Below are 25,728 nucleotides of genomic sequence, written 5' to 3' on the forward strand. Positions count from 1 at the left end.
TACACTTAACTCATTGGTCAGGAAAAGACAAAGTGCTAATTGGAATAGGCAGTTCAGGTTTCTCTTGTTTATCTGTGTCAATGACCTTGGTAGGAAATTCTTTCGGGGTAAACATTGATCCTCTTCTCAAACTTCTCTCTGGCTCACATAGGACACTGTAAAACCTCTTCCACATGGATGTGCTGCTCCTCTGAGCACACATTGCAGCTAAGGTGGAAGGAAGGCAGTCCTGCATGTGGTGGGTCACTGCTGGTGATTACTCTGCCCTATTTCAACCACATCAGCTTGCTGGGTGACTGGTGCCCAGACCCTGATAAACCATGGTAGATATTCCATAAGATACAACCTACTTACATCTGTTCATTGTTTATATACATGTTTGAGGTGTATCAGCTCTCTTAAAGCCATGTCACCAGGGAACAGACTTGGTGACAAGCAGCTGTGCTTGAGAATGATTCTCAAGTTGTGTTCCTCTTGGTAGTGTTCAGGAACACATAATCACAGAATGATTATATTCAGGTGCTTTTATTAAGAGCTCTGGGTATCAGGGGACACAAACCCAAATCTGTTTTGGATCGGACATGTTTTATATTCTCTCGTTACATAACTTACATATTAATTATTAAACTTACATTGTTCTATTGTATACATTGATTTCATCCAAGCATGGATTTCTCATGATCCCAAACCTCTAACATACTTTCTCATGATTCTTTAAACAATAATTATATCTAATCACATCTAACAATTATATGATTTATCATATATTGACTACACAGGTGCAGTTTCACATGATCCAGCAAATGCAAGGTCTAACATTTTCCAGAGCCTACTTTTAACATTTTCCCAGGGCTTACTAAGCCTGAATTTCTTTCTAGGTCCCTGAATTTTCTGTGATTTTAAAATCTTTTACTATCACTCTCAATGGCAGTGGGTGAGACTCAGGAGTGGCACAGCCCAGCTCACAGAGCAGTGGGGAGCCAGGTCAAGCAGCAAACTTTCATTTGGGGGTGAGAACTCTCTGTTGAGTATCAGAATTGTGCTGTTAATCAGACTCTTCTTGTTCCCAGCAAAGAGCAGCGGAAGAGCTGGCCCAGGAGGTGACATTCAGGATGTCCTTTCTGTCACCCACCACAGCAGCTGAGGAGCTCCTGTTACAGAGCAGGGGAGTGGGGTGGGCAGGCTAAGACGCCTCCGGGTAAGACAAAGTCAAAAGAAGGCAAGTGGCAAAAGGGGGAGGGAAGGAGAACTAGGATTAAGTGCGTAATATTAGCACAAGCAGCAACTGTAGCCTAAAAAAGTCAGCAATGAGGTGGTGTCTTCCTTGGCTGGCACTCATTTGGGACAGATGCACAAATCCTACTTCTGGGCAGATTTCAGTGCTGTAAATGGAAATAAACTGGTATGGAATTTCTATAAATCTGCTCACTTTAAAAATTAGGCTTTTCAAGACTAAGTCAACCAGTGGATTGCCACAGAATTTTCTGAGTGACACTCACTGTAGTGAAGTTGCCAACAGGATACACAGCAGATTTTTCTAGTGACATTTCATAACTTGTTCTTGCAGAAAAATCCTTAGGAAATTTATAAAGGATTTCATTATTTTATGTTGGAAGACAGATTCCCTTGTGGGTCAGGCTAAACATTTCTTTAATTGATTTCTGCATTCATCTCATGTGCCAAGTAAGAATACATTTTGCTGCTCCTGAAGCACAAATCAGTTGTACAAAGCAGAACACCTCCAGGTTCTTTTTCTTGGATGATCCTAGATAAAACATATGCCACAGGGTGGGCTCAAAAAGAGTGACAAGTCAGGTCCCTGTGGGGTGGGCCACAGCAGCAGCTCAAAACCTGGACCACTCTGCCAAAGAGAAAAGCAGCTCCTTAGGCTGCTGGACCCCAACCTGAGCTACCTGCCCAGCCTCGGGAGCTCAGGTGAGGTTTGGATACTGGGGGCTTCCAGGCTCCACCTGTGAGTAGCCCCTGAATTCTTCAGGCCTCTGGAAGGTCTGGATTTTCACTCTGACCCCCCCAGGACAGTTTGTGTTCCCAGGTTTGGAAAATGCTGCCTTAGGATTGGCTCTGTGCAGTGCAGACAGCTCTGCTCAGCACTTACGCCTCCTCAGCAGTAATGAAACAACAGAATAAATACAGAAAATTATTTCTTCAAAACTAAAATTAGGCTTTAAAAAGCATTTCAGAGGTGGGCTATGAGTTAGTTGTTTGCAGATTACCATTGTAGTGTTGCCCAGCAGTTCCCCTCAGATTTCTGCTGACCTTTCACCCCCGAACCTGTTCTGAGTTGTCATTTCTTCCACCCCCACATCCTCTACTGTCTTATTTCTTTTCCTTGCACACATCCATGTTGTTTTCGTCCTCCCAGACCTTTTCTGATCTCTCCGGCACTGTTTCAACCCCACCTCAGTTCTATGGTTACTCTTCCAAACTCTCAGCAATTTTTTTCTGCAACAAGAGTGACAATATATCAAGTTCAGCTGCTCAACCTCATGCATTGGGGCCTGCATTCTATTTGATCTGAACATGTTCCACAGGCTGCTCCTGCTCCACTTGGCTTCAAGAGGGGACAAGACTTTCTGCAATTCTGCTGTTCCTGGAGCCTCTGCTTTCCTCACCAGGGAAGGGATTCATGATCTGGGGCCTCTTGCTGATCTGCAAAGCAGAAGATGGAGTTCTGGGTCCACAGGCATTGCATTTTTATTTGCAGAGAGGGGATGCCCTATCCACCCCAAGGAGCCCTGACTGACTGCTGGAAGTACCTGGGCCGTGGGACAGCACATCCCAGCAGGGAATGGCCATGGCCACAGTGCTGGGCCCCATTCTGGTGTTTAACCTTTCAGCTGGCAATGGAGCTGTGCTGCACTGAGTCTCTCTGGGACAAGAATAGCAGCTGCTGCCTTGGGACACAGCACACGTGTCCAGCTCCTCCAGGGCAGCACGTTGCAGTGCCACACACAAGGCAGCCTACCCGCCCAGGAATGTCTTCAGGCGCTATTAGTGGAAGCAGATCATCCCCACAAACAGGCACGACCCCGCACAGGAGCCTTGGGAGAGCAGGGCTATTTTGGGCTTTGGCATTGAGCATGAAAGGAGATGGGCTCATCCTCCTGCCATGGGCCTCCTCCAAAGCTCCTTTGGGCCTTGTCCCCTCCTCCAGCAATGGCTCTTGTGGAGGCTGAGGGGCAGTTTTGTGTGGCCCAGGAGTGCAGGAGGTGAGGGCAAAGGGAGCTGTGAGTTTGCTGGGGGGCAGGTCCAGCCCTCAGTGCCATCATCAGTGCCCAGCTGTGCTCAGGGGAGGTCCTGCCTCAGGGCATGGGGCCTCTGCTTTATTCTCAACCACACCCGTGAGAGTGAGAGAGGTACCAGAGAGTATGTAAGGCTCAACCTTTTTGAAATCAAGTATTGAAACACCAATCCTTTGCATCAGCAGGGTATTTGCTTCTTTCCACCTGAAGCTCTCCATTTCTGAGTGATTCTTCAGCACTCTTCTTCCATTTTCCTATTCCCCACCATCACAAATTCCCTCCCTAATTTATTCCCATCCTTTTAAGATCCTCTTTCTGGCGTGGGTTTCTTTCATTGCACATTTTTAATGTCTCATTTATTTATGTTTCATTTGCCTTGCTCTGTGAATGTTTCAGTGATTTGCCAGCACTTAATCCACCACACTCATTGGTGCATTGGCCAGGAAATCTCAAATTAGCAAAGCAAAACCACTACACTGGGGCAAGAGCAAACAATAAACTTTGTCCCAAAAGCAGGCAAGAGGGCTGGGAGGATTGCATGACAATGCCATATTATGTCTGGATACTCTGAAATGAATAATGACAACCTGGTAAGGGTTACTAGACTTGCCTAGCAATTAGTAGTTTTCTGGTGATTTTGCACAGCTACTCCTAAACAAGATACAACTGTTTTTCTGCAGGTTCATGAAGCAGAAATTCATGTTGCACTGAGTAACCAATCATTTGACATGGTGGGCTGGGGTCAGTGACATGGCCTAGGAGCTCAGCAGGGCTTTGGACTGAAACACAGCACTGTGTCATAAGCTGCTGAGAATGTGCTGCTTCTAGGCTACAGGAGCTGGAACAGAATTCCTCCTTTGGAAAAGCAAAAAGCCTGTCAAACCTCTAGGTTTTAAATTCAGGATGAAATTGGTCAAAGTGAAATAGTAAGACTCAGAACAGAAACAGAAGTAGTAAGACTCAAAGCCACACTTTTGACTATAATTAGTAACAAAATGAGACTCTCATTTAAACATTCACATTTGGAGCATTTGAAGTTGCAGATATCTATTTTATTGACACTGGTACAGCAGCAGTGACAGAAAATGTTTGTGTTCTTAAACAAAGAGAAAATTACTTCCTCAGCTGGAGAGGTACCTTGTGGAAGTTCTAGTTATCCCAGAGGAAGCTCATTTTTCAGTTCCTAACACCACCTAGAAAGGAGAGGCTTTGTTTAGTGTACACATGCCAAGATGAGTCTTTTGATTCCTAAAATCATCCAGCTCAGAGCACCATCCAGCTAGGATGGGCAAGGGAGTCTCAGCCAATGCAGACATGTGTGGAACCCTTAAAACCACTGTGTGAATTAAATATATGCAGGTAACACTAAGATGGCCATCATCCACAGCTGAAGCATGAAGAAAATATTAATTACATTGTTTCACTGGCAAAAAAACGAGGACACATGCACTGCTAAGCTTATTCCATTTTAACAATAACAACCCACTCAACTTGCATTTAAAAGGCCCTTCCTTTCCAAATGATGCCTGTACAAGGCACAAATCTGCTGCTAGACTCACTTGAGCAAACAGCACACCTGCAGGAAAGCCTTACCTTTGTAGCAGAGCCTTCTCTGGCCTTAGCTCTGAGTTTATTTGCTTGGCTCTCAGCAATGTCTGCCCTTTCCAGGGCCTCACCTATCTTATGCAGTGCATGTCTCAGTTTGCAGAGATCAGTATTGGCTTGTTCACCCTGAAATTGCAAAACAAAAATTTAAAACCATTTGGCAACATGCTGGGGCACAGAGCCAAGTTTTGAACTGGCAGTCCTATGAACTGGGAAATAACTGTTTGCTTCAATTTAGTGACTCACAGCTTCCTCAGCTTGTTTTCTGTAGGATTTGATTTTCATCTGCAGTTGATCTACCAGATCTTGTAACCTAACCATGTTCTTCTTTTGTTCTTCACACTGTGGAAAGAGAACGTGCAATTTTATGTCCTTGGGAGACAAAACATCAGAATTACTTTCTATTTTTACCCACCTGAAAAGTGAGCTCTTTGAAACGCCGTTCGTATTTGCAGATGTTTTTCATAGCCTCTGAGGATTTTTTATGTTCTTCCTCCAGTTCAGCTTCTAATTCTCGGATCTGGTGAATTAATCAACAATTGGCTTAAGCCCTCACACAGGACTTGGAGAAGAAAGATGTTTCTGGGCTGGTACCCACCCTGGCCTCCAGCTTCTGGATCTGCTTCTTCCCTCCCTTCAGTGCCAGCTGCTCGGCCTCTTCCAGACGGTGCTGCAGGTCCTTCACTGTCTGGTCCAGGTTCTTCTTCATCCTCTCCAGGTGGGCACTGGTGTCCTGCTCCTTCTTCAGCTCTTCTGCCATCCTGGCTGCCTTGGAAGGGAGATGACACAAGAAACTGGAAGAATGTGAAAGAACAGCACATACTGTGCACCAGCACAGGATTGAATCCTGTGTCCTGCTGACCATTCCTGCCACCTCACTCCCTATTTTGTTGTTTTTTTTTTTTTTTTTTTCCCATGACATGATAATGAAAAAACCTGACAGGAAATCAGGAAATAGTAAGGAAAAGGATGGGAAAAGTCTGCCTTACTGCACACAGAGCTGGAGAGACAGAAAGGGAAAATGTTCTGTCCCACTGTGACCTCACTAAGAGCTGGGGAAAACTGCCAGAACAACAGCAGAGTCTGGGACAGGACATAGTACAGGTGAAAACTTCAGTGCTCAACACATCTGCAGTGTGCTGGGTGCTGTGCTTTAGTGCTTGCCCCAACCTCCTGGAGGGTAGTGCCACAAAGGCACAAAATAGTTTAAAATTATCTATGTTATTTAAGACAAGATTTATTTTGCTGTCAAAGGTTGGATTCCTACACTTAATATAATTAAGCACTTCAGTGAAATATTGAGTAACATCATAATTAATGTTATAATTATGTAATTATAATGAATGAAGAATTCAACAATTTGCTTTGGCAGCAAAATATATGAAAAATTGAATTAAAAAATATGACCACTAGAAGTTTTATATAAATATATATGTGGGCATAATTAATTGCAATGTCTTTTATTCAAACAGAATAGAAGTCATTAAAACACAGGAACACCTCAACATGAGGAAGAACGTCTTTCCATGGAGGGTGGCAGAGCATGGAACAGCTGCCCAGGGAGGGCATGGAGTCTCCCTCTCTGGAGACATTCCAAACCCACCTGGACACATTCCTGTGTCACCTGCTGCAGGTGACCCTTCCTGGGCAGAGGGGTTGGAGTAGATAATCTCTAGAGGTCCCTTCCAATACTAATGATTCTGAGATTCTATTTTTTTTTTTTTCCTTTAAATTTTTAAAGTTTTATATTTTAATTCCACATAATGCATCTAAGTGTTAAGATCTTGGTTTAATCCTCTGCATCAAAAATCATTAGCAGATTGAGTCCCATGACACACCAGTCCTATTCCCTGACTGAGGTTCACAGGTCTTGCATGAGAAGATTTAGCAGTAATTTTGAATGGAAATTTACAATTCTCATTTAAAAATGTGATAAAGAGGATTTTGCAAAGATAACTATTCAGATACCTTAGCCACTTTACTGGTTTCAATACTGCAGGATTTCTTTGTGGATTACATTTCCATGCAGCACTGAAGAAAGTTATTTTGTTTTCAACTGACTAAATGTAGGTTTAGTTCTTTATGATGGCAACAGCCCCATCTGTCAGCAGGACATGTTCCCTGTTGCTCTAATCCTCCTCTGACACAAAGCCTTTTCAACCAGCTCACAGATGGTTCCTTGTCCAACATGTGACAAGAGTATTTACATTAACCCCCAGCAGCTATGCCACTTAAAAATTCAAAGTGAAAACCAGAGCAACATCCTCACATCTGTCATTGCCTTCTTAGCTCTTTCTTCAGCACTTTTTGCTTCATTAGTAATATCCTCTATCTCTGTTTGGAGTTGTGACATATCAGTCTCAAGCTTCTTCTTCGTATTAAAAAGGCTGGTGTTCTATGAAGGAGAAAGAGAGAGGCTTTGAGGGTCTATACATCGAGATCAATTCATCAATCCTTCTTCCTCCATCAGTCTCTGGACCCCAAAATACATCAGTCTTAGCAAAGCAAACTACCTGGCTGTGGAGGAGCTGTGCACGTTCAGCAGCATCCAGAAGCTCCTGCTCAGCCAATTTCCTCGACCGCTCCGTCTGCTCCAGGGCTGCCCGGAGCTCCTCAACTTCAGCCTGCAGCAGGTTTGCTCTGCGCTCCACCATGGCCACCTGCTCCTTCAGGTCATCCTGTGCTCTCACAGCATCATCCAGGTGCAGCTGGGTGTCCTGTATTTGAAGAGTCATTTTTGACCTAATGAATTTCTCGAATACTGTGCTTAAAAAATGAATCAACCATAAGGTAAAGCAAGACCTTGAGAGCTCCCTGGATGCTGTGCAGGTGTTTCTGTGCCTCTGCAGCCACACGGTTGGCATGGCTCAGCTGGATCTCCATTTCATTCAGGTCTCCCTCCATCTTTTTCTTCAGCCTCAGGGCTTCATTCCTGCTCCTGATCTCAGCATCCAAAACACCCTGCATGGTCTCCACAGTCCTTTCTTGGTTTTTATTTAGCTGGTTGATCTCCTCATCCTTGTCAGCAACCTTTCTGCTGATTTCTGACTTTATCTGAGTCAGTTCTTGGGTGACACCAAGGATTTTGACTTCTTCATGCTCAAGAGCTGCCTTTAAAAGAAAAAGAAAAACAAAGATGAAGGTAACATTTTAGAGAACATGATTATTGAGATGGTACTCAGTGATTTCACAGAACTTCCTGAAGTTTGTGGCAATCAACTTTGCACACAGCTAGTGCCAGAAAAGGGAACAGAAAGCTGCTCAGCATGCTCTTTACTATCTACAGTAATATTTAAACTAACTCACCTCTGCCTCCTCCAGAGCTGTTTGCAGACCATTTTTTTCTATTTCAGCTTGCTTTTTGGCTTTCTCAAGGTCTCTGATCATTTTGCCATTTGAAGTAATTTGCTCTGTGAGATCAGCTGCTTCCTCTGTGAGAGAAGAATGGCATCAACCAGAGGAGCTGAACTCTGTGCGTTGTTGCTGCAGTCAGCACCCCTTTTGCACACATAAATATGTATACACAAATGTACATGTGTACACAATGATACACGTGTCTGTAAATATGTACAGATACAACCAGACACAACCAACTCATGCAGGCCAAGTGGGGAATTGGTGTGGTTTAACAGCCCTCCTTACAAAGAGCCTGGAAGGGCCCTGCACGTGTTATATCTGTGGATAGGCCATCAGGGTCTAATACAGGTCCTGTCTTTGTGTTCAGTATGTCTGTAAAACTCACTCTCATGAGCTGCTCAGTCTCCCACAGTCACTACCTTTGCCTGGGAATGGCACCTCAATGTCTGCAGCAGATGAGAGAGCCGGGACATTTGCTTTATTTTCTTAATCACTTTACAAACATGCTTGACAGCTTTTGGTAAGGCACTGATATTCTGCATTAAGATGGAGAGCACAGGAGGGACAGAGTGCTGTCCCTGGGTGCCCTCCTGCAGGCATGGGTGTGCTGGTGGAGCACACTTTGCTGTGGTTGGTCTATGAAAGCTGATGGGACACAGAGCCCAGCACGTACGCTGGAGAGTGGAGTTCTCCCGCTTGATTGTCTTGAGCTGATCCAAGGTTTCCTCATAGGCATTTTTCACTTTGAAAAGCTCTGTGTGCAGTGAGCCTGCTTCTTTAGAGACAGCTTCCTGCTCCAGCTGGCTCTCCTCATACTTCCCCTTCCATTCTGCCAAGACCTGGAAGACACCATAGAATCATAGAATGCTTTGGGTTGGAAGGAACATCAAAGATCACCTAGTTCCAAATCCCCTGCCATGGCAGGGACACCTTCCACTATTCCTGCTGCTCCAAGTCCTCTCCAACCTGGCCTTGGGACACTTCCAGGGATGGAGCAGCCACAGCTTCTCTAGGCAGCCTGTGTCAGGGTCTACCCATCCTCACAGGGAAGAATTTAATCTTAATATCCAATCTAAACCTACTCTCTGTCAGTGTGAAGCCATTCCCCCTTGTCCTGTCACTCCAGGCCCTTGCAAACAATTTCTCTCCATCTTTCTTGTAGCTCCCCTCAGGCACTGGAAGGCCACAATTAGGTCACCCTGAAGCTTCACTTCTCTAGGCTGAACAATCCAAATTCTCTCAGCCTTTCCTCATAGGAGAGGCTATTATGCTTCATTTCCTGCTGGTACTGAAAATGTTATTTGATCTCTAACTACATTTTGTACTAGATAAATAATGCAGTCTCTTAAACCAGGACAAATTCCTACTGCCATGCCCTAGTGGCTCTAGTTAGATTCACCTTGGCTTCAGCACTGACTGATGTACAGAGTGTTAGTTTGGCTTTCTGGGAGGCTACACTTGAAAGATACTGTGCTTATTTATGACCTTATCAAAATTCTGCTGTTTCCTGTCAAGGGCAGCTGCTGATGTGTTTGCTCTCTCTATGTCCAGTGTCAGATCCTCCACTTCCCCCTGCAGCTTAAACTTCATCTTCTCCAAGGAGGCACACTTGGAATTCAGCGTGTCTGCCTGCTGCCCTGCTTCCTGGAGACGCTGAGAGAGCTTTTTCCTTTAGGTACATAAATAAAACAAGCATATGATAAAAAAAAATAATTTCACTATGAGTCTCATTTTAATTAAGACTATATGAAAACTCAAAAAAAAAGAAATTTAGGTCAGGTTACTAAAAGTGGGTCTATATTCTGCCCAATATACATCTGAGCAGCTCATTTCATCTATACTTGGCCTCCTCGAGCTCCTCCGTGCGCTGAATCGCGTCCGTCTCGTATTTGGTTCTCCACTGGGCCACTTCACTGTTGGCCTTGGACAGGGCTCTCTGCAGCTCCCCCTTGGCCTCCTGCTCCTCCTCATATTGTTCCCGGAGCAAGTCACAGTCGTGGCGAGCAGACTGCAGGGCATGGGCCAGGGCATTCTTGGCCTGGTGGTAAAAATATGGCGATGAGGAGTAGGTGTTTCCTGAGAAATTTCTCTCACTGGTACTTATACACTGATAAACGTCCCAAAGAAATAGAGGTTAACTGACTGTCTCATAAAAACATGAGAGTCCTGCGCTGCAAGGGCCTGGATTGCATCTTTTAATTGGATCACCTTTTGAGCCTTGAACACTTTCCAAAACACAGTATTATGTCAAATATTTATTTCATATGTAATGTGAATATCTTCACCTTGATCTCCTCCTCTAGCTGCCGCTTCAGTTCTTCAATCTGCTGGGTGAAAGCCTGTTTTCCTCTAGACAGCTGAGAAATTAAAGCATCTTTTTCTTCCACCTGGCGTCCATATTCACCTGAAAAAGTTTGCAATTGAGATAAAATTTTAAGAGCCAAGACAGCAATTTATGGGGTTCTCCATTTCCAAATTACAGATGGAAGGGCTATACCAGATTCTGTCTGGAGACGAGCTCTTTGAGCACTAAGATCGCTAATCATGCGCTGATTCTGCTCCTCCTTTGTTTTATACTCGCTCAGCTGGTCTTCCAGAGTGCGGCACATCTCCTCTAGATTTGCCTAGATATCAATTGTACATTAAAAAAAAAAAAAAAAGAGTAAATACCTTGATCCTGCTTTGTTTTAGCAGGAAAATATGTCCAGAAGATGCAGTTGACATCTTGGGACTGTGCATGCACCCAAACTTCTACACATGAGATTTGGAGAAAGCATTTATAATACAACCTGATAAAAATTACATCATATAAGATTAAAGAAAAAATACCACATTGCTATCAAATTCCTAATAAATATAATTGTGTACCTTGGCTTTGGAGACAGACTCCATGTTGCTGGCCAAGTCATCAATCTCCATCTTCAGCTCACTCTTCTCCTTCTCCAGCTTCTGCTTCACGCGTTGCAGGTTGTCGATCTGCTCGCCCAGCTCAGCTGTGCTGTCCGCGTGCTTCTTGCGCAGGGCGGCAGCCGTGGCTTCGTGCTGCAGCGTGGCCTCTTCCAGGTCACGGCGCATCTTCTGGAACTCTGCCTCACGCTTCTTGCTGAGCTCTGTTTGAGCCGTGGTGGCTCCGCCAGCCTCTTCAAGGCTCCCTCGGGTTTCCTCAAGCTCCCGAGTGAGCTCATCACAACGCTTCTCTGCTTTTGTCCGCATTGTTTTCTCACTCATGGTCTCCTCTTCCAGCTCTGCAGCACGGGCCTGGACAACAAGGGAATAGCACATCAGGAATTAAATAGGGAACAGGTCATTCAGTGCTTAGGTCTCTGCATATTTTTCGCAGTAGAACACTAAGAATCTTGTTTTGGGGACTGTAAGCAAAACAAACATCCTTTGAATTTCACTGTTTGGCATTGTAGGTAAAGACTTACTGACAGAAAGGACCTATGGATCATCTCATTCTAGCTTTAGATCACAGCTTTCTGTTGTTGTTTTGAGTTTTCATCTCTGTATCCCCCCACTACCAGGTTTTGAGTGTGGGGATACAGGGGTGGCTTCTATGAGAAGCTGCTGGAAGTTCCCCTGTGTCTGAGGGAGCCGATGCCAAACTGAGGACAAGCATTATTCATGGTACTATGGTTTAAAGCAAGCAAACAGTAATGATGAAGTAAAGTCTCTTGCCTGCAATTCTCTGATCTTCTTCTGCAAATGAGTACCTGAATTTTGCTGTTCCGCAATTTTATTTTGCATCTGGTTAAAATCAAATTCTTTCCTGTGAAGGAGATGTTTTATTAAAAGAAAATAAGTCCAGTTAAAGCCAAATAATAAATTATCTACTAATTTGTTTCTCATACTTCCTTAATTTTTCATCTAAATGTTGTTTATCATTCTCCAGATCTGCTATGGTTTCCTGTGCAAGTTTCAAGTCTCCCTCAAGCTTTCTCTTTGCTCGTTCAAGGTCCATACAAGCTTTTCTTTCGAGTTCCAAAGATCCTTCAACCTGCAACATAAACATATATAAACATGACTGATGGAACAACTAAAGAATCTGCTCCTTCTCCTTGTGTTGAGCATGCTTACGTGATTCACTTGCTGCTCCAGCTTGGTCCTGGCTTTGGTGAGGGTATTAACTTTCTCCTCCTCTATTTGCAGGTCATCCAGTGCCTGTTGCTGGGCTTCTTGCAGGGCCTTCTTCTCCTTCACTAACTTTGCAACAGTCTCGTCTAAACCTCTCACTACTTCAGTCAGATTTTTGACCTATTGTAAGGCAAAATAGTTCAAGGTCACTAATAATTTTGGCCCTCACATAGGCCATGAATACAGACAATGAACTTCCTGTTAGACTCCCAAAGAGGCTGTAACCATTTTATGGTCACACTTTACAATCTCTCTGCTTTTATATATCAACCCTTCAGAAGTCACAAAGCAATGCTGAACTTTAATTTTAGTGCATTTTTGCACGCTTATGGATTGGTTTTCCTGCACAACAGAGGTGCCCAGGTTCAATACCAGGCCCATAGATCTCCTTACACAGCAGCATGTAAGCATTCAAGTTCACTGAATCTTTACACCCTATACATCCACAGAGCAACTGTTATTAAACATTGCAGAAATAAAAAGCACCTTGTTTTCAGTGGCATGCTTTTCCTTTTCAGCCTTGACCAATGCTAACTCAAGCTCATCCATATCTTTCTTCAGCTCAGAGCATTCATCCTCCAGTTTCCTCTTTCTGGCTGCCAGATCAGCATTCATCTCCTCATCATCTCCCAGCTTTTCCATTACCTCCTTTATTCTTCCTTCCAGCTGGAATTTTAGTTTGATCAGCTGGTCGCATCTTTCCTCAGCATCAGCCAAATTTTCATTTTCCTTTTTATAGAGAAAAGAAATGTGTTTCATTATCACACATTGGCACTGACACTTGCATAAATCACCTGTTTATTAAGTGGCTGGTACATGAAATAACAGAATTTCATTTCAGCCCTTTACTGAACACTCAAACAAAACTGATGTAGTCTGAAGAGCCAAAAATTATTTGAATTACTTACAGTTTGTACTTGCAGCTGTAGGTCCTTTTTCTCTTGCACCAGAGACACCATTTTTTCTTCCAGTTTGCTCCTGGTGGCTTCTGATTTAGCCAGTTCTTCTTTTGTTCTCTCAAACTCTTCCTTCATCATGGCCAGCTCTTTCTCAGTTCCCACACTTTTTAAGAGGGGTTTAAACTTGAAGTACAGCTTCATCCAGGGCCACTGCTTGACTTTCATGAATGCACGGATGTTGTACTGGATGCAGAGGATGGACTCCCTGAAACCAGAGTGATCCATCAGTAAATAAAGCCCATCTTTGAGCAACCAGACCTGGCAGAGGACACACACCTGTGGTCAAACATTTTTTTCAGGTCAAGTCTCCGGAGGTATCCCCTGCACAAAGCCTGGGTCCGTGTGATCATCTGTCCTAAACGTTCATCTCTCATCTCTTCCAGGACACCCAGCAAACCTGCCTTGAAGAACACCTGCAGCCAAAGAACAGACATCACTCCTTGCTGGGTTTGCATTTCAATGCAACGAATTTTTTCGTATCCTATGTCAAAATTAAACATTTACCTTAGTGTGTCCGAATTTGTACTGAGTATGATCTATCTCAATGGAAGACAGCAGCTTTTCACACGCCTTCCTGCTATCAACAAACTTTCCTTCTGGAATGGCACTGGCATTCAGAAGGAGGTATCTGATAAAATAAAGGAAAAAGCTTACCCATCAGTACCATTCTAGTGCACAGGATGCCACAAGAACAGCTGTCAGTTTGAAGATAAAGAGGAAGGCTGAGTCTGACTCACACCTCCAGCCTCAATAGCAAAGCAGTAAGGAAAGCAGCAAATAGCAGCAGGTCAGTTCAGTAGGTACCAAGGATGTGTTACAGCCCTCACTGAGACTGCAGGCATGGAGAGTCTGTTCTCTGGACCAAAGAGACTGCTCATTTGTGTCGCAGTCATTATCACTACTCTAGGGCTCCAGCTCACTGGGTTAGCTGAAAATTCAAAAAATTGATGGATTTTAATAGTAGGGAAACTGCTTTTCTGGACCATATCCAACTTCTCACATTCCTCCTGAACCATGTAACCCAGAATTAGACTTTGGATCCAGCAATGGACTTCCTAATCCTACAGTGAGGGATTATTCCATACCTTTTTTCAGCATTGATACACAAATCTGCCCTCCCACATCAATGGCTGAGCCAATGCCTTCAGGTAGTATCCAAAACACCATTTCAGCCCTGCTCAGTGCCCTGCTCTCCAGCACACCCCGCACAGAGTTGTAAAGAGGGAGTGATTGCTTTGTTCTTAGAGATCTGACCCTACATTTGCCTTTGTTCTAACACAACGAGCGGATGACCCTAGCTGGGTTGCCCTGGATTTATCAACCCTTTATAAATGTCTTATTTGCAGCAGTTCCCATGATAAGATTTTTTGGTTATGTGGTTTTATCTACAAATGAATCTGCTAATGCTGTAGAAATGTTAGCATGTCAAAATATTAACCCACTACAAAATGAAAGGGTCATGTGGAACTAACTTGGATTTCCTGTTGGTGTCCCTTCTGTTACTGCAGCTCTATTTGCCAGTCAAACTTAGCATTTCATCAAGAAGTAGTATTGGATTTAACACAGTTTCTAGTGTTAAATTCATTCTAGTTAGAATTATTTAAACCAAACTCTTCAAGCCTCTACTAGATGGCAGTGAAATACAGAATGTGCATAGACCACCCTCTGTGTTTTTGCTGAAACATGCTTGTGCCTAATTTGAGAATTAAAGCAAAGATTATACAAACATTCAAATTAACAGGAATGAATTAAAAACAGGTTTTGGCATACGGTATTGAGGAAGGCATCTGGGTGGGCACTGCCCACACAGACCATGCTATTAGATATGTCTTTTGCTTTCCATATGTATTAAATATTAAAATAGTCTTTTTCTAACAACTGAATCATGGGCTGGTTTAGCAAGAGTCTTCTTTCAAATGAGTTTGGCTCAATGCAAACACAAGAATGTTATTACTGACCTTTGTTTGAAATCCCCATATGGTATCTTATTAGGAAATCCTTTCCTGCAGATCCTAATGCCCTCCAGAACACCATTGCATCGCAGCTGGTGCAGAACAAGCTTGTGATCCATCAGGCCTGTGACAGAGCAGCATGGGGACACACTGATTGCTCTAGCACTGCTCCTTCTGCCCGTTTCTATTCTATGTCTTAGGAATTACCTGGGGTCTTTGTTTCATTGGGAATGATGCAACGCACAAAGTGAGGATGAGTTGTTCGTAAGTTAGACATCAGCTTATTCAGGTTTTCCTGTAAAACAGAGATAATTTCTAATCTCTATATTATCTCAGTTCTCAGAGTGATTTGACTCTGCTGAACAGCAAAAATTCAGAACTTTTTCCTTACTCTCCTGGTGAATATTCTACACTTCTGTGTAAGCATCAGCAAAGTAAATGGCTTCTACTGAAGAACTTCCCTCCTGATATAAAATGAAAACAGGGCTGTGGAGCCAGGTGTGACTGTCCCTGCCAGAGAACACACTTACCCGAAAGAGTACAGAGACAGTTTGGAAGGAAGAGCCCTTCTTCTTGGCTCCTTTCTTCTTCCCACCACCTTCAGCTGGAAAATGAGATGACAGTGCAGCTGAGGAACTGCTGCAGATCCCTTTGACAGTATTTTAATTGTGCATTTAACACACAGCACACAAGCACTGACTCAACACTGATCCACATCAGGTGAGAGGTGCAGTAGGAAATCCCAAACTGGAAACATATTCCTCCAAGCTTACCTTCATCTAGGGAAGCAAAACTGGCATAAAGATGGCATAAAATTTTCATAGATGATTTCTGGTACAACCCCACAACAGTTTCATTCAGAGGGTCCTTGTTCTTCTCCAGCCACCCAGTGATGTTGTAATCCACTGTGCCAGCATAGTGCACCAGGGAGAAGTGGGCCTCAGCCTTGCCTTTGCCTGGCTTGGGCTTCTGGAAGCTGCTGCACTTGCCCAGGTGCTGGTCATAGAGCTTGTTCTTGAAAGAGGTGTCAGTTGCCTTGGGGAACATACACTCCTCTTCCAGGATGGAGAAGATGCCCATGGGCTGAATATAAAAATGGTGTTTTCAAATAAGATCAATTCAAGCTATAGTAAAACAGAGCGAAAGACATGCTAAAATGAAGTACTGGAGGTATTTTATAGAGAATTAGCCTGAGAAGAGCAGGTAAGCAAGATTTTTTGTGAACAGCTAGCAAGATACTTAAAAGAACTCATAAGATTTTGAACTACCCAGACAGTGTGTGGAAAACAAGAGAAGTCAGGCAAAAACTGCAGTAACTTCTCAGAATACAGTAGTGACTTCTAACTGAGAAGGAACAAAAAGAAAGCAGACATGAGGTTTTCTGGGATTTGAATTTAAGTGAGAGAAAAGCTGAGGAGAACCAATATGGAAGGAAGGAAAAGGGAAGGAAAAGGGAAGGAAAAGGGAAGGAAAAGGGAAGGAAAAGGGAAGGAAAAGGGAAGGAAAAGGGAAGGAAAAGGGAAGGAAAAGGGAAGGAAAAGGGAAGGAAAAGGGAAGGAAAAGGGAAGGAAAAGGGAAGGAAAAGGGAAGGAAAAGGGAAGGAAAAGGGAAGGAAAAGGGAAGGAAAAGGGAAGGAAAAGGGAAGGAAAAGGGAAGGAAAAGGGAAGGAAAAGGGAAGGAAAAGGGAAGGAAAAGGGAAGGAAAAGGGAAGGAAAAGGGAAGGAAAAGGGAAGGAAAAGGGAAGGAAAAGGGAAGGAAAAGGGAAGGAAAAGGGAAGGAAAAGGGAAGGAAAAGGGAAGGAAAAGGGAAGGAAAAGGGAAGGAAAAGGGAAGGAAAAGGGAAGGAAAAGGGAAGGAAGGAAGGAAGGAAGGAAGGAAGGAAGGAAGGAAGGAAGGAAGGAAGGAAGGAAGGAAGGAAGGAAGGAAGGAAGGAAGGAAGGAAGGAAGGAAGGAAGGAAGGAAGGAAGGAAGGAAGGAAGGAAGGAAGGTTGGTTAAAATCAGTGTATTTTTAGAAGACAGGAGACATTTCCAGTCAGTGGATAATTAATTGCACACATGGGTAATATTTAAAGAAATAGAGGAGGTGAAGAGACCTGAAAGCTTCCCAAAGAGATTGTATTGAAAGCAATCAAAGCATACACTCTCAAGAATCCTCTATAGATTCAATTTGTGTGATTGCACAAGATGCTTAAGAAACTCACCTTTTCTATGAGCTCAATGCAGGCAGCCAGGTCCATGCCAAAGTCAATGAACTCCCATTCAATGCCCTCCTTCTTGTACTCCTCCTGCTCCAGCACGAACATGTGGTGGTTGAAGAACTGTTGCAGTTTCTCATTGGTGAAGTTGATGCACAGCTGCTCAAAGCTGTTGAACTAATAGTTGAATAAGTGTGTTAATATTGTTAAACTGCCTCTGATCATTTTTTTTTCACAGGGATGTCACAACAAGGTTAGACAGACTGACCCAACAGGGTTTTGATAGCAGGGTAAAGAATATACCATGGGTGTCCAGGCTTACAGAAAAGTTGTGCAGTGCAGCACATGATTGCTGTAGCCTGCATTGGCCATGTTTGGGTGGCCCTAATGTCCATAAATACAAACTCTTTGGGGAGAGAGAGAGAGCAGGTTCATGGCCATGCTTCTGCCCTCTCTCTTGTCTTACAAAGGGGTGATGGATCTACAAAGGCAGAAGCAGCTTCAGACAGATGTGCTTGATGGCTGCACTGGGGTGAGGAGGAGGAGGAAAGGTCAGAGAAGACAAAACGGAAAAGAGACAGGCAGAAGTCTGAGAGTACTGCAAACCTCAAAGATCTCAAAGCCAGCAATGTCCAGGACCCCAATGAAATGCTGTCTGGGCAGCTTCGTGTCCAGCTGCTGGTTGATGCGAACAACCATCCACAGGAAGAGTTTCTCATAGACAGACTTGGCAAGGGCATTCACTGCCTGGTGCACCTGCAGGGAGATGTCACACACCTGTGTCAGGCACTGCCAGAACAGAACAGCCCTCACCATGCCCACACACACTGCACTAACAGGCCTTCATAACCCCGACCATTCTCAGCTGTGATCTGTGGTATTTTTGGGGTCCCAGAGGGAAGGAAATGATGAATCTCACTCCATGTTCTTAGAAGGCTGATATATGATATGATATGATATGATATATGATATGATATGATATGATATGATATGATATTATATTTATTATGTTATACTATGCTATACTAAAGAATACAGAAAGGATACAGACAGAAGGCTAAAAGATGATAATGAAAAGATAATAATGAAAAGATAATGAAAAACTCATTACTCTCTCCAGAGCCCCGACACAGCTGGACCCTGATTGGTCATTAAGTCAAAACAATTCACATGAAACCAATCAAACAATGACCAGTTGGTAAACAATGTCCAAACCACATTCCAAAGGAGCAAAACACAGGAGAAGCAAATCAGATAATTATTGTTTTCAATTTTTTTTCTGAGGCTTCTCAGCTTCCCAGGAGAAGAAATCCCAGCAAAGGGATTTTTCAGAAAATATGATGGTGACAGTGACCTTAGGGAGAGAGGATGGTCCCTGCTGTTCCTTGATGCTCACCTGATCCACTGTCTGGCCCTTCAGCACATATTCATTTCCCACTTTCACCCGGGGGTAGCACAGAGCTTTCAGCAAGTCTGCTGAGTTCAGGCCCATCAGATATGCTGCTTTGTCAGCCTCTGGAAAACAAAATAATAACTTGAAATACTTTCTTCTTAAATCAGACACACACAGGGCATTGGAACCAGCCAGAGTCACTCTGAAACTTGCAACTGATTGGCTTTACCCCATCCACAAATCTTGCCTAACCTTCTCCTTTACTTTTCTGAACAGCCTCGTGACAGAGTGGCTACAGCAGCCCCAACAGATGTGGTGAAACCCAGGAGGGCACTGTTGATGGGACAACACAGACTTTTTCCCCATCAAGCCACTTCTCCACAATGTCACCCGGGCAGAACAAGTGTGTATGTGTAACCAGAAACTGAAGAACATTACTGTGATGTGCCCCGGGCTCTGGCTCCTACAGCAGAGTCATCAGGAATAAACTGGATGCACAAAGTGCCTCTATTTGATGCAATAAGTTGAAAATCAAACCTCCTTTTTATGTTTATCAAGGAACAATGACATGTCTCCTGGAAGACTCCCTCCATTGTTAGTGAGAAATGGCATGGAAACAGCTGGAAATATTCCTCTCCCTGCCAGGGACGAATTACCTTCTGTGCCATCAGGCTCTGCCTGCTCCTCACGTGGTTTCTGCTTGAATTTCATGTTCCCATAGTGCAGGATGGCTCCTGTCAGCTTATAAATCCCCATCCTCTCATCAGGGCTGAAGCCCAAAGTGTCAATGGCTGCCTGCACACCAGACAGATCAGCTGGGTTTAACAGTGGTGAGAGTAAACTGAGACTGTAAAAGCCTCTCCTTGCTAACTGTACTCACATCTGTGGCAAGAAGCTCCTCCTGGTCATCGATGCTGGCCACAGAGATCTGCCCTTGGCTGATGAAGGGATAGTCATAGGGGCTGGCTGTGACAAGGAGCATCTCTGAAAGGCAAACACAGGAGTGAGAGCCACAGCCTGGCAGGGAGACAGAACAATGCCTCTGCAAGTTTTCACAAGCTCTCCTTCCTCTTTCATCCCAAACTCCTGGTTTGGGGAAGAGACCAGAAAGATAGAGTAAAGCCTTTCATCTGCCTTCCCTGGCTGAGCAATCCTTCCAGTTTAATATTGTGAACTGAGAGCTGAGCATTCAGTGGGCACAGAACACAGGCCATGCACAGAAACAGCTTTCAAGAAAGAGGCTTTCAGATAAAGCTCATTTGTGCTTATCCTCATGCATGACACAGAGTGGGAGGATGGGAGCAGGAGCTCCACCTTGGGAAATGCTCTGTGGAGAGCTGGGAAGGAGGGGCAGAGTGGACCAAGGATGAGCGTGTGAGCAAAGGGACAGATGCGGGATGTGGGTAATATGGGTAGGGAGTGCTGTGGCAGTGGGAAGGGGGAAAAGGTCAGAAAGGTTGCACTGGAAACAGGAAATAACCTTTGCCCACGTGGTGAAAAGCTCAGGTGAATGGTTTGTAGATCAGGGTACCTACCCATCCTGCACCCAGAATTGCTTACCTTTCCATTGAAGATTTTTCACAGGATCTGGCCCACCTCAGCTGGAATTTCCACACCATGGAGAATAGCAAGGTGCAAGGCAGAGTACATTGGCTATCCCTGCACCTCACCTGCACACAGTTTCTGTAAGACCTTACTCAGGGAGGATAAATGGAGGTGGAGTAAAGCCCTAGTGTTATGCAGAGACACAAGTACAGCTTGGGGAACCTGGGCAGGGCCGAGGCTGCAATGCTGAGGACATAAATCAGCACATGATTATTGGAATTACATGATCCTTGCTCTGCAGGGACACAGGGCATTGTGCCACTGGACTCTCTGTCACCGAGCTGGCACAGAGGGAAATGTTTGCCAGGCTGACTTTACTCAGTGTCACCAGGTGGTGGCTGTCCTTACCAAGCAGTTCAGGCTTCTTATTGGAGAGGATTTGGTAGAAGATGTGGTAGCTTCTCTCAGCTTTCAGCTGGAAAGTGACTCTTGACTTTTCCAGCAAGTCTGTAATGTATATGCATGTTTTAGACACTTTTCAGGCTCTTTATGTTCTAGCAAGGCTGTCAGCCCCCCTCAGTTACTCACAGGTCTCAATGTCACCGGAGGCCAGCTTTCCAGAGGTTCCAAAATGGATACGAATGAATTTACCCTGGCAAGCAGACAAAAGTGGTGTCAGTGCAGCAATCTCAGAGTGTTTTAATCTCTTCAGTCTTAGACAGCATCACCAAATCAGTCTGATTGGCTTTGATATATAAAGATAGAGAAAAGGGAACACTTTGCTGCAGCAATGTGAGCATTAAACAGCTGCTAACACATCAGCATTTCATAAAAACCTAGAAATTGGTTAGCAAGAATATTTTTCCCAGCTCGCATGGGGGAGAAATGGGGTTTCAGTCACAGCTAACAAGCAGGCAAAGAGCATGAGAAACACAGAGGGGCAGACACAGGGTGGCTCACAAAGCGTGAGGAGTTGTCATTTCTCACAGTCTTGGCATTCCCAAAGGCCTCCAGCAGTGGGTTGGCACTGAGGATTTGATCCTTGAGCGAACCCTGCAGGAATAATTGAATAATTACTGAAAAACACTGTGAGCTATGTGGTAAGAAAAAGTGGCTCTAAGGAATGATTACATGTGCAGGCATGTGCACTTCATTTCAGCTCTGCGGTGCTACTGCTGCACCTTCTCAACTCCAGCACCAAGAACCAGCACTGGGGGTAAACAACAAATAACTCATTTTCCTCTTATTCAGAATTTCTCCTACAGTCAGAGCTCTCAGGTTCCCTGCCACAAGGACAGATTGATCCATGCTAAGAAACTGGAGCCTCTGATTCTTCCTGTTTGAGTCCAGGTAAAGCTACACCTTGGCAGTGGCAGCTCTGGTATTTGTTGTGGTCCTAACTGCACATCAGCCCCTGCACCTACTGCCTTTCAAAGAGTGGCTGAAGCTAATAAAAGATATTTCGAGGTAAGTGTGTGTCACCAGTGCTGTCCACAGGGGGATAACATCCTGAACTGCCCTCCACCAAGCCCTTCCTCCTCACACCTTCATCGGGGGCTCCTTCTTGGTGGCCGTGTCCCCGCTGGCGGCGATGGTGGCGTAGTACTGGATCACGCGCTTGGTGTTCACCGTCTTGCCAGCGCCCGACTCCCCGCTGCAGGGAGAAGGCTCAGAGTGAAGGATAACATGCCCCCCTCTATAGCATGGACAGGGATCCCCATGGCAGGGAGGACTCCATCTTATAAGGCTAATTAATTACTTTATTATACTACATTATTCTATACCATATTATATTATATTATATTATATTATATTATATTATATTATATTATATTATATTATATTACATTACATCTAAACTGAATCCGCCAAGCACTCAACTCAACTGCACACAACTGCACAATATTACATTATGGTGTAATATAGTACAGAATAATATAGTATAATGTAATTAACTGCATCTAAATAATCTAGTATAATAAAGTAATTAATTACATCTAAACTGAATCTGCCAAGCACTCAACCCTGCACACAACTGCACTGCACTGAAAGCTAATTAATTACTTTATCAGAAGGCTAATTAAATATTATATTATATTATATTATATTATATTATATTATATTATATTATATTATATTATATCCAAACTGAATCTGCCAAGCACTCAACCCTGCACACACCTGCACTCGTGACTGTCACCCAACAGTCCTGACACACACACACACCTGGCCCTGACAGGCCAAGGAAACAAAACACCATCACTGGGGGTAAACAGTCTCCATTTTGCATTCTACTTTGGCACAAACACAGGCACAGCAAATGATAAGAATCGATTTTCCTTTCTCTGAGGTTCAGAGAATGTGAATCTCAGAAATATTCTTGGGAAGATTTGTGCCTTGCTTTTCTCTGTGAGGAGAAATGTGGCTACACAGCTCTTGTTGGAGACAAGTGGCAGATGCACTTACGTGATCAGGATAGATTGGTTTTCACGATCTGTTGGAGGGAAAAATACCTGCAGTCAGAGAAGCTGTAGGGAAAGTGCTGGTTCTCAGTTAGCTGTGACCTGGTGTCCATTGGGGAATGAAACAAAATCTCTGCAGGTGAAACTGAAAAGGTGCAGGGTCTACTCTCCACCTCTCTTTCCCTCCCTATACTCCACTTTTTGTCTTCCTTCCACCTCCTTTGCTCATCCTGTGCTTGTTTTCGCTTCTGTCTTTTTCATTCTTTACCTTTAATACTATTAAATATGGGACAGGACTTTATTCATATCAAAACCATGCGTTTTGGTGATAATATTTCTATCAGCTGTGTTCTGGATCTACCTGCTGTTCCTTGAAGCCCCATGCAGGTGTGCAGCCCAGGGACTTCCCAGGTAGTGTGTCCTGTCCAAGTGCAACTGCCCTTTGCAGGGGTCTCTTTTAGACTTCTTAGCTTAGCACTTAGACCAGAAATACAGATAATGTGCAGCACTACAGCACAGTGCTTCAAAAATAAACAAAATATTCCAGGAGATGGGGAAAATTGTCTGGAGCTGGGTTTGCATCGTTTAGGGCTGATGATAAAAACCAAGCAGATTATCTGCAATGTTACACACCAAGTACAATGTTACACATCGAGCAGATAATCTACAGTGTTACACACCAAGTACTTTGCAAGAGTTGGCAAAGGTGACTGAGCCGTGGCAGCATGGAATGGCATTTGGCAGAAACAGCAGGTCTGACACACTTTTTTACTCCAAGTCTGGTCAAAGCAGAGCCACTCACCAGTCAGCATGAACTGATAGGCGTTGTCAGAGATGGAGAAGATGTGTGGAGGGGCCTCCTGGCGCTTCTTGCCTCGGTAGGCCAACACCACCTCGGGGTTGTACACCGGCAGCCACTTGTAGGGGTTGACAGTGACGCAGAAGAGACCCGAGTAGGTCTGCAGGGAAAAAACCAGGGGGGGCACTGAAGTCCAGCTCCTGCAGCTGTGTTTCCTCCTTTGCCAGAAGAAGGAACTCACATAGATCATCCAGGAGCTGTAGCGGTCCTTGAGGTTGTACAGCACAGCGGGTTCGTGCAGGTGGGTCAGCATGGCCACGTCCTCAACTCTGTCAAACTTGGGTGGGTTCATGGCATACACATCATCAGGTTTGACAGCAACTGTCTACAACCCAGAAAGAAAGAGTCAACCTTGGTTCAGCAGCTCTTGACAGTCCTTCCACAACCACAGAGAAGTAATAACATCTCTAAGCCTTCTCTAATTCATACTTTTCTTTCTGTTTAACTGTGCTAAGCAAAATATGGCTATTTCAGGCAAACACTGCAGCCAGCCAGGAAATCTAAAACACAGGTACATTGACAGGGTGTCAATTTCCTGGCATTGCTGGGACCACACAGACATGATTTGTGCTGGAACAGATCTTTCAACACATTATCCCTGCTTATAAACTTTAGGTCTTTGCTGCTCCTGGCTGTAAGAACCTGGGGCACATCTGCTGGCCAGCCAGGCTCCCATGAAATTGCCAGAGAGCCGGGACACAAACAGCACAAAACTCATCAACAGCAAATCCATCCTTGGGACAGACTTGTTGCTCTCCAGCCTGTGGCCATTCCCAATGAAAGAACAGCTTTGTCTCTACCAAACAGCACTGTCTGCTGTGCTCACACTGTGGGGGACCATCCTGTCCCACTGCCAGAGCCTGTGGATTTGTTGTGGGGGTGGCAGATGTTCACAGCTGGCAGCAGCTTAACTCAGCCACTGCTTTCTAAAAGCCTTGTAGCACCTTCTGCCAAGATGTTGGTCATGGTTGTTCTTTGAGCTGTTGCAGTTATTCTTGCAAAAGGTATCAGGGCACAAGCTGCTGACATTTCAGCCTTTTGGAAGATTAACACCTTGGATGGTCCTCTGGGAAACTGCAGCCAGTGACACTGACAATTTCACATGCAAAGGCGACTTGCAAAGTTATCTGTCTGGTCAGCTACCAGTAAAGGAAGGAATTTATGAGTGGATATGACAGCGTTAGCTGAGAAAGTGTTAAAAACTAAGTTAAGACTGGCTAGGCTATGATCCAACCTGGTTTAGAGCATTGTCTGATTTTCAGAGCCCGAACCAAGAATAATTATCCAACGAACACTTTTATCCCAGCATCTGGAGCTATACTTTCCTGCAGAGGCTGTGCTGGTCCCAGTCAGAGGGCAGGGCAGGGCAGGGCAGGGCAGGGCAGGGCAGGGCAGGGCAGGGCAGATTTCTTGCCTGAGCTAGCCTGGTGCTTTCCCAGTTTGTCCCCAGCAGATGCCCTGGCTCCCTAAGCAGGGCTGGGAGAAGGGTTACAAGGAATGCACTTACCCTGCCATCCTCTGTCTCAACAGTTATCTTCCCATCCTGTGCAGCCTTGATCCTCCCCCTGGTGTACTCCACCTCGGGGTCAGCCACAAAGCAGTGGGTTTTGGCATCAAAAGGCTGGTTCTGGGCTTCTATTCTCTCCTTCTCGGATTTGCGCAGGTACGGCGCGGCCTCACCAAAAATCTCCATGCCAGCGTCTCTGCTCATGGCTCTGGAAGACAGAGACCCCCAGACCCCTGTGTGCTGCTCAGGGCAGAGAGCAGCTGAACATTCACCCCAGCTGGCTGCTCCAAGGTGCCCCCTCCCAGCTCTCAGGTGTGTACACTGAGATCTTGAGGGAGTTTGCTTTTCCAAGCTGGAAGGTACAAAGGCAGTGAAGAAGAGCCACTACCCTCCATGGCCCCAAGGAGAAGAGATCCATGTCCAAAGGAGGAGGAGAGCTCCCCAGGAAAGTGGTCAGATCCGAGGGATTAATGTAGTCCTAGAAAAAGTGAAGCCCT

General features: G+C 44.6%; 1 protein-coding gene across 1 annotated transcript; it reads right to left on the minus strand.

Annotated features, from left to right (window-relative positions):
* Positions 1-4,288: 4,288 nt before the first annotated feature.
* Positions 4,289-25,435, minus strand: LOC131566107 (myosin-3-like). The gene is made up of 39 exons (XM_058817315.1): positions 25,232-25,435; positions 23,906-24,049; positions 23,668-23,824; positions 22,870-22,897; positions 21,949-22,057; positions 21,364-21,456; positions 20,992-21,055; positions 20,812-20,910; positions 19,739-19,842; positions 19,515-19,653; positions 18,862-18,980; positions 18,072-18,221; positions 17,472-17,642; positions 16,044-16,353; positions 15,801-15,874; positions 15,478-15,565; positions 15,277-15,394; positions 13,823-13,946; positions 13,595-13,731; positions 13,268-13,523; positions 12,846-13,088; positions 12,303-12,479; positions 12,077-12,222; positions 11,904-11,994; positions 11,094-11,483; positions 10,723-10,849; positions 10,511-10,629; positions 10,067-10,263; positions 9,711-9,894; positions 8,899-9,064; positions 8,175-8,299; positions 7,671-7,979; positions 7,382-7,585; positions 7,138-7,263; positions 5,467-5,637; positions 5,284-5,388; positions 5,115-5,210; positions 4,857-4,994; positions 4,289-4,456 (listed from the first exon to the last, which is right to left on the minus strand). The coding sequence occupies exons 1-39, from the start codon at positions 25,433-25,435 to the stop codon at positions 4,433-4,435; spliced, it is 5,826 nt and encodes a 1,941-aa protein (XP_058673298.1). The 3' UTR covers positions 4,289-4,432.
* Between the last annotated feature and the right edge of the window lie 293 nt (positions 25,436-25,728).

The sequence above is a fragment of the Ammospiza caudacuta genome, chromosome 19, assembly GCF_027887145.1.
Source record: "Ammospiza caudacuta isolate bAmmCau1 chromosome 19, bAmmCau1.pri, whole genome shotgun sequence".
In the NCBI taxonomy this organism is placed as follows: Eukaryota; Metazoa; Chordata; class Aves; order Passeriformes; family Passerellidae; genus Ammospiza; species Ammospiza caudacuta.

What these genes read in the sequence shown, in the direction of transcription:
- LOC131566107 (XM_058817315.1), bottom strand. Translation starts at nt 25,435, where the DNA reads ATGAGCAGAGACGCTGGCATGGAGATTTTTGGTGAGGCCGCGCCGTAC. An exon ending in ATGACAACTCCTCACGCTTT is followed by an intron (nt 21,056 to 21,363) that starts GTGAGCCACCCT and finishes TCTGCTTGCCAG; the next exon opens with GGTAAATTCATTCGTATCCA. An exon ending in CACAGCTCCTCCACAGCCAG is followed by an intron (nt 7,264 to 7,381) that starts GTAGTTTGCTTT and finishes TCTCCTTCATAG; the next exon opens with AACACCAGCCTTTTTAATAC.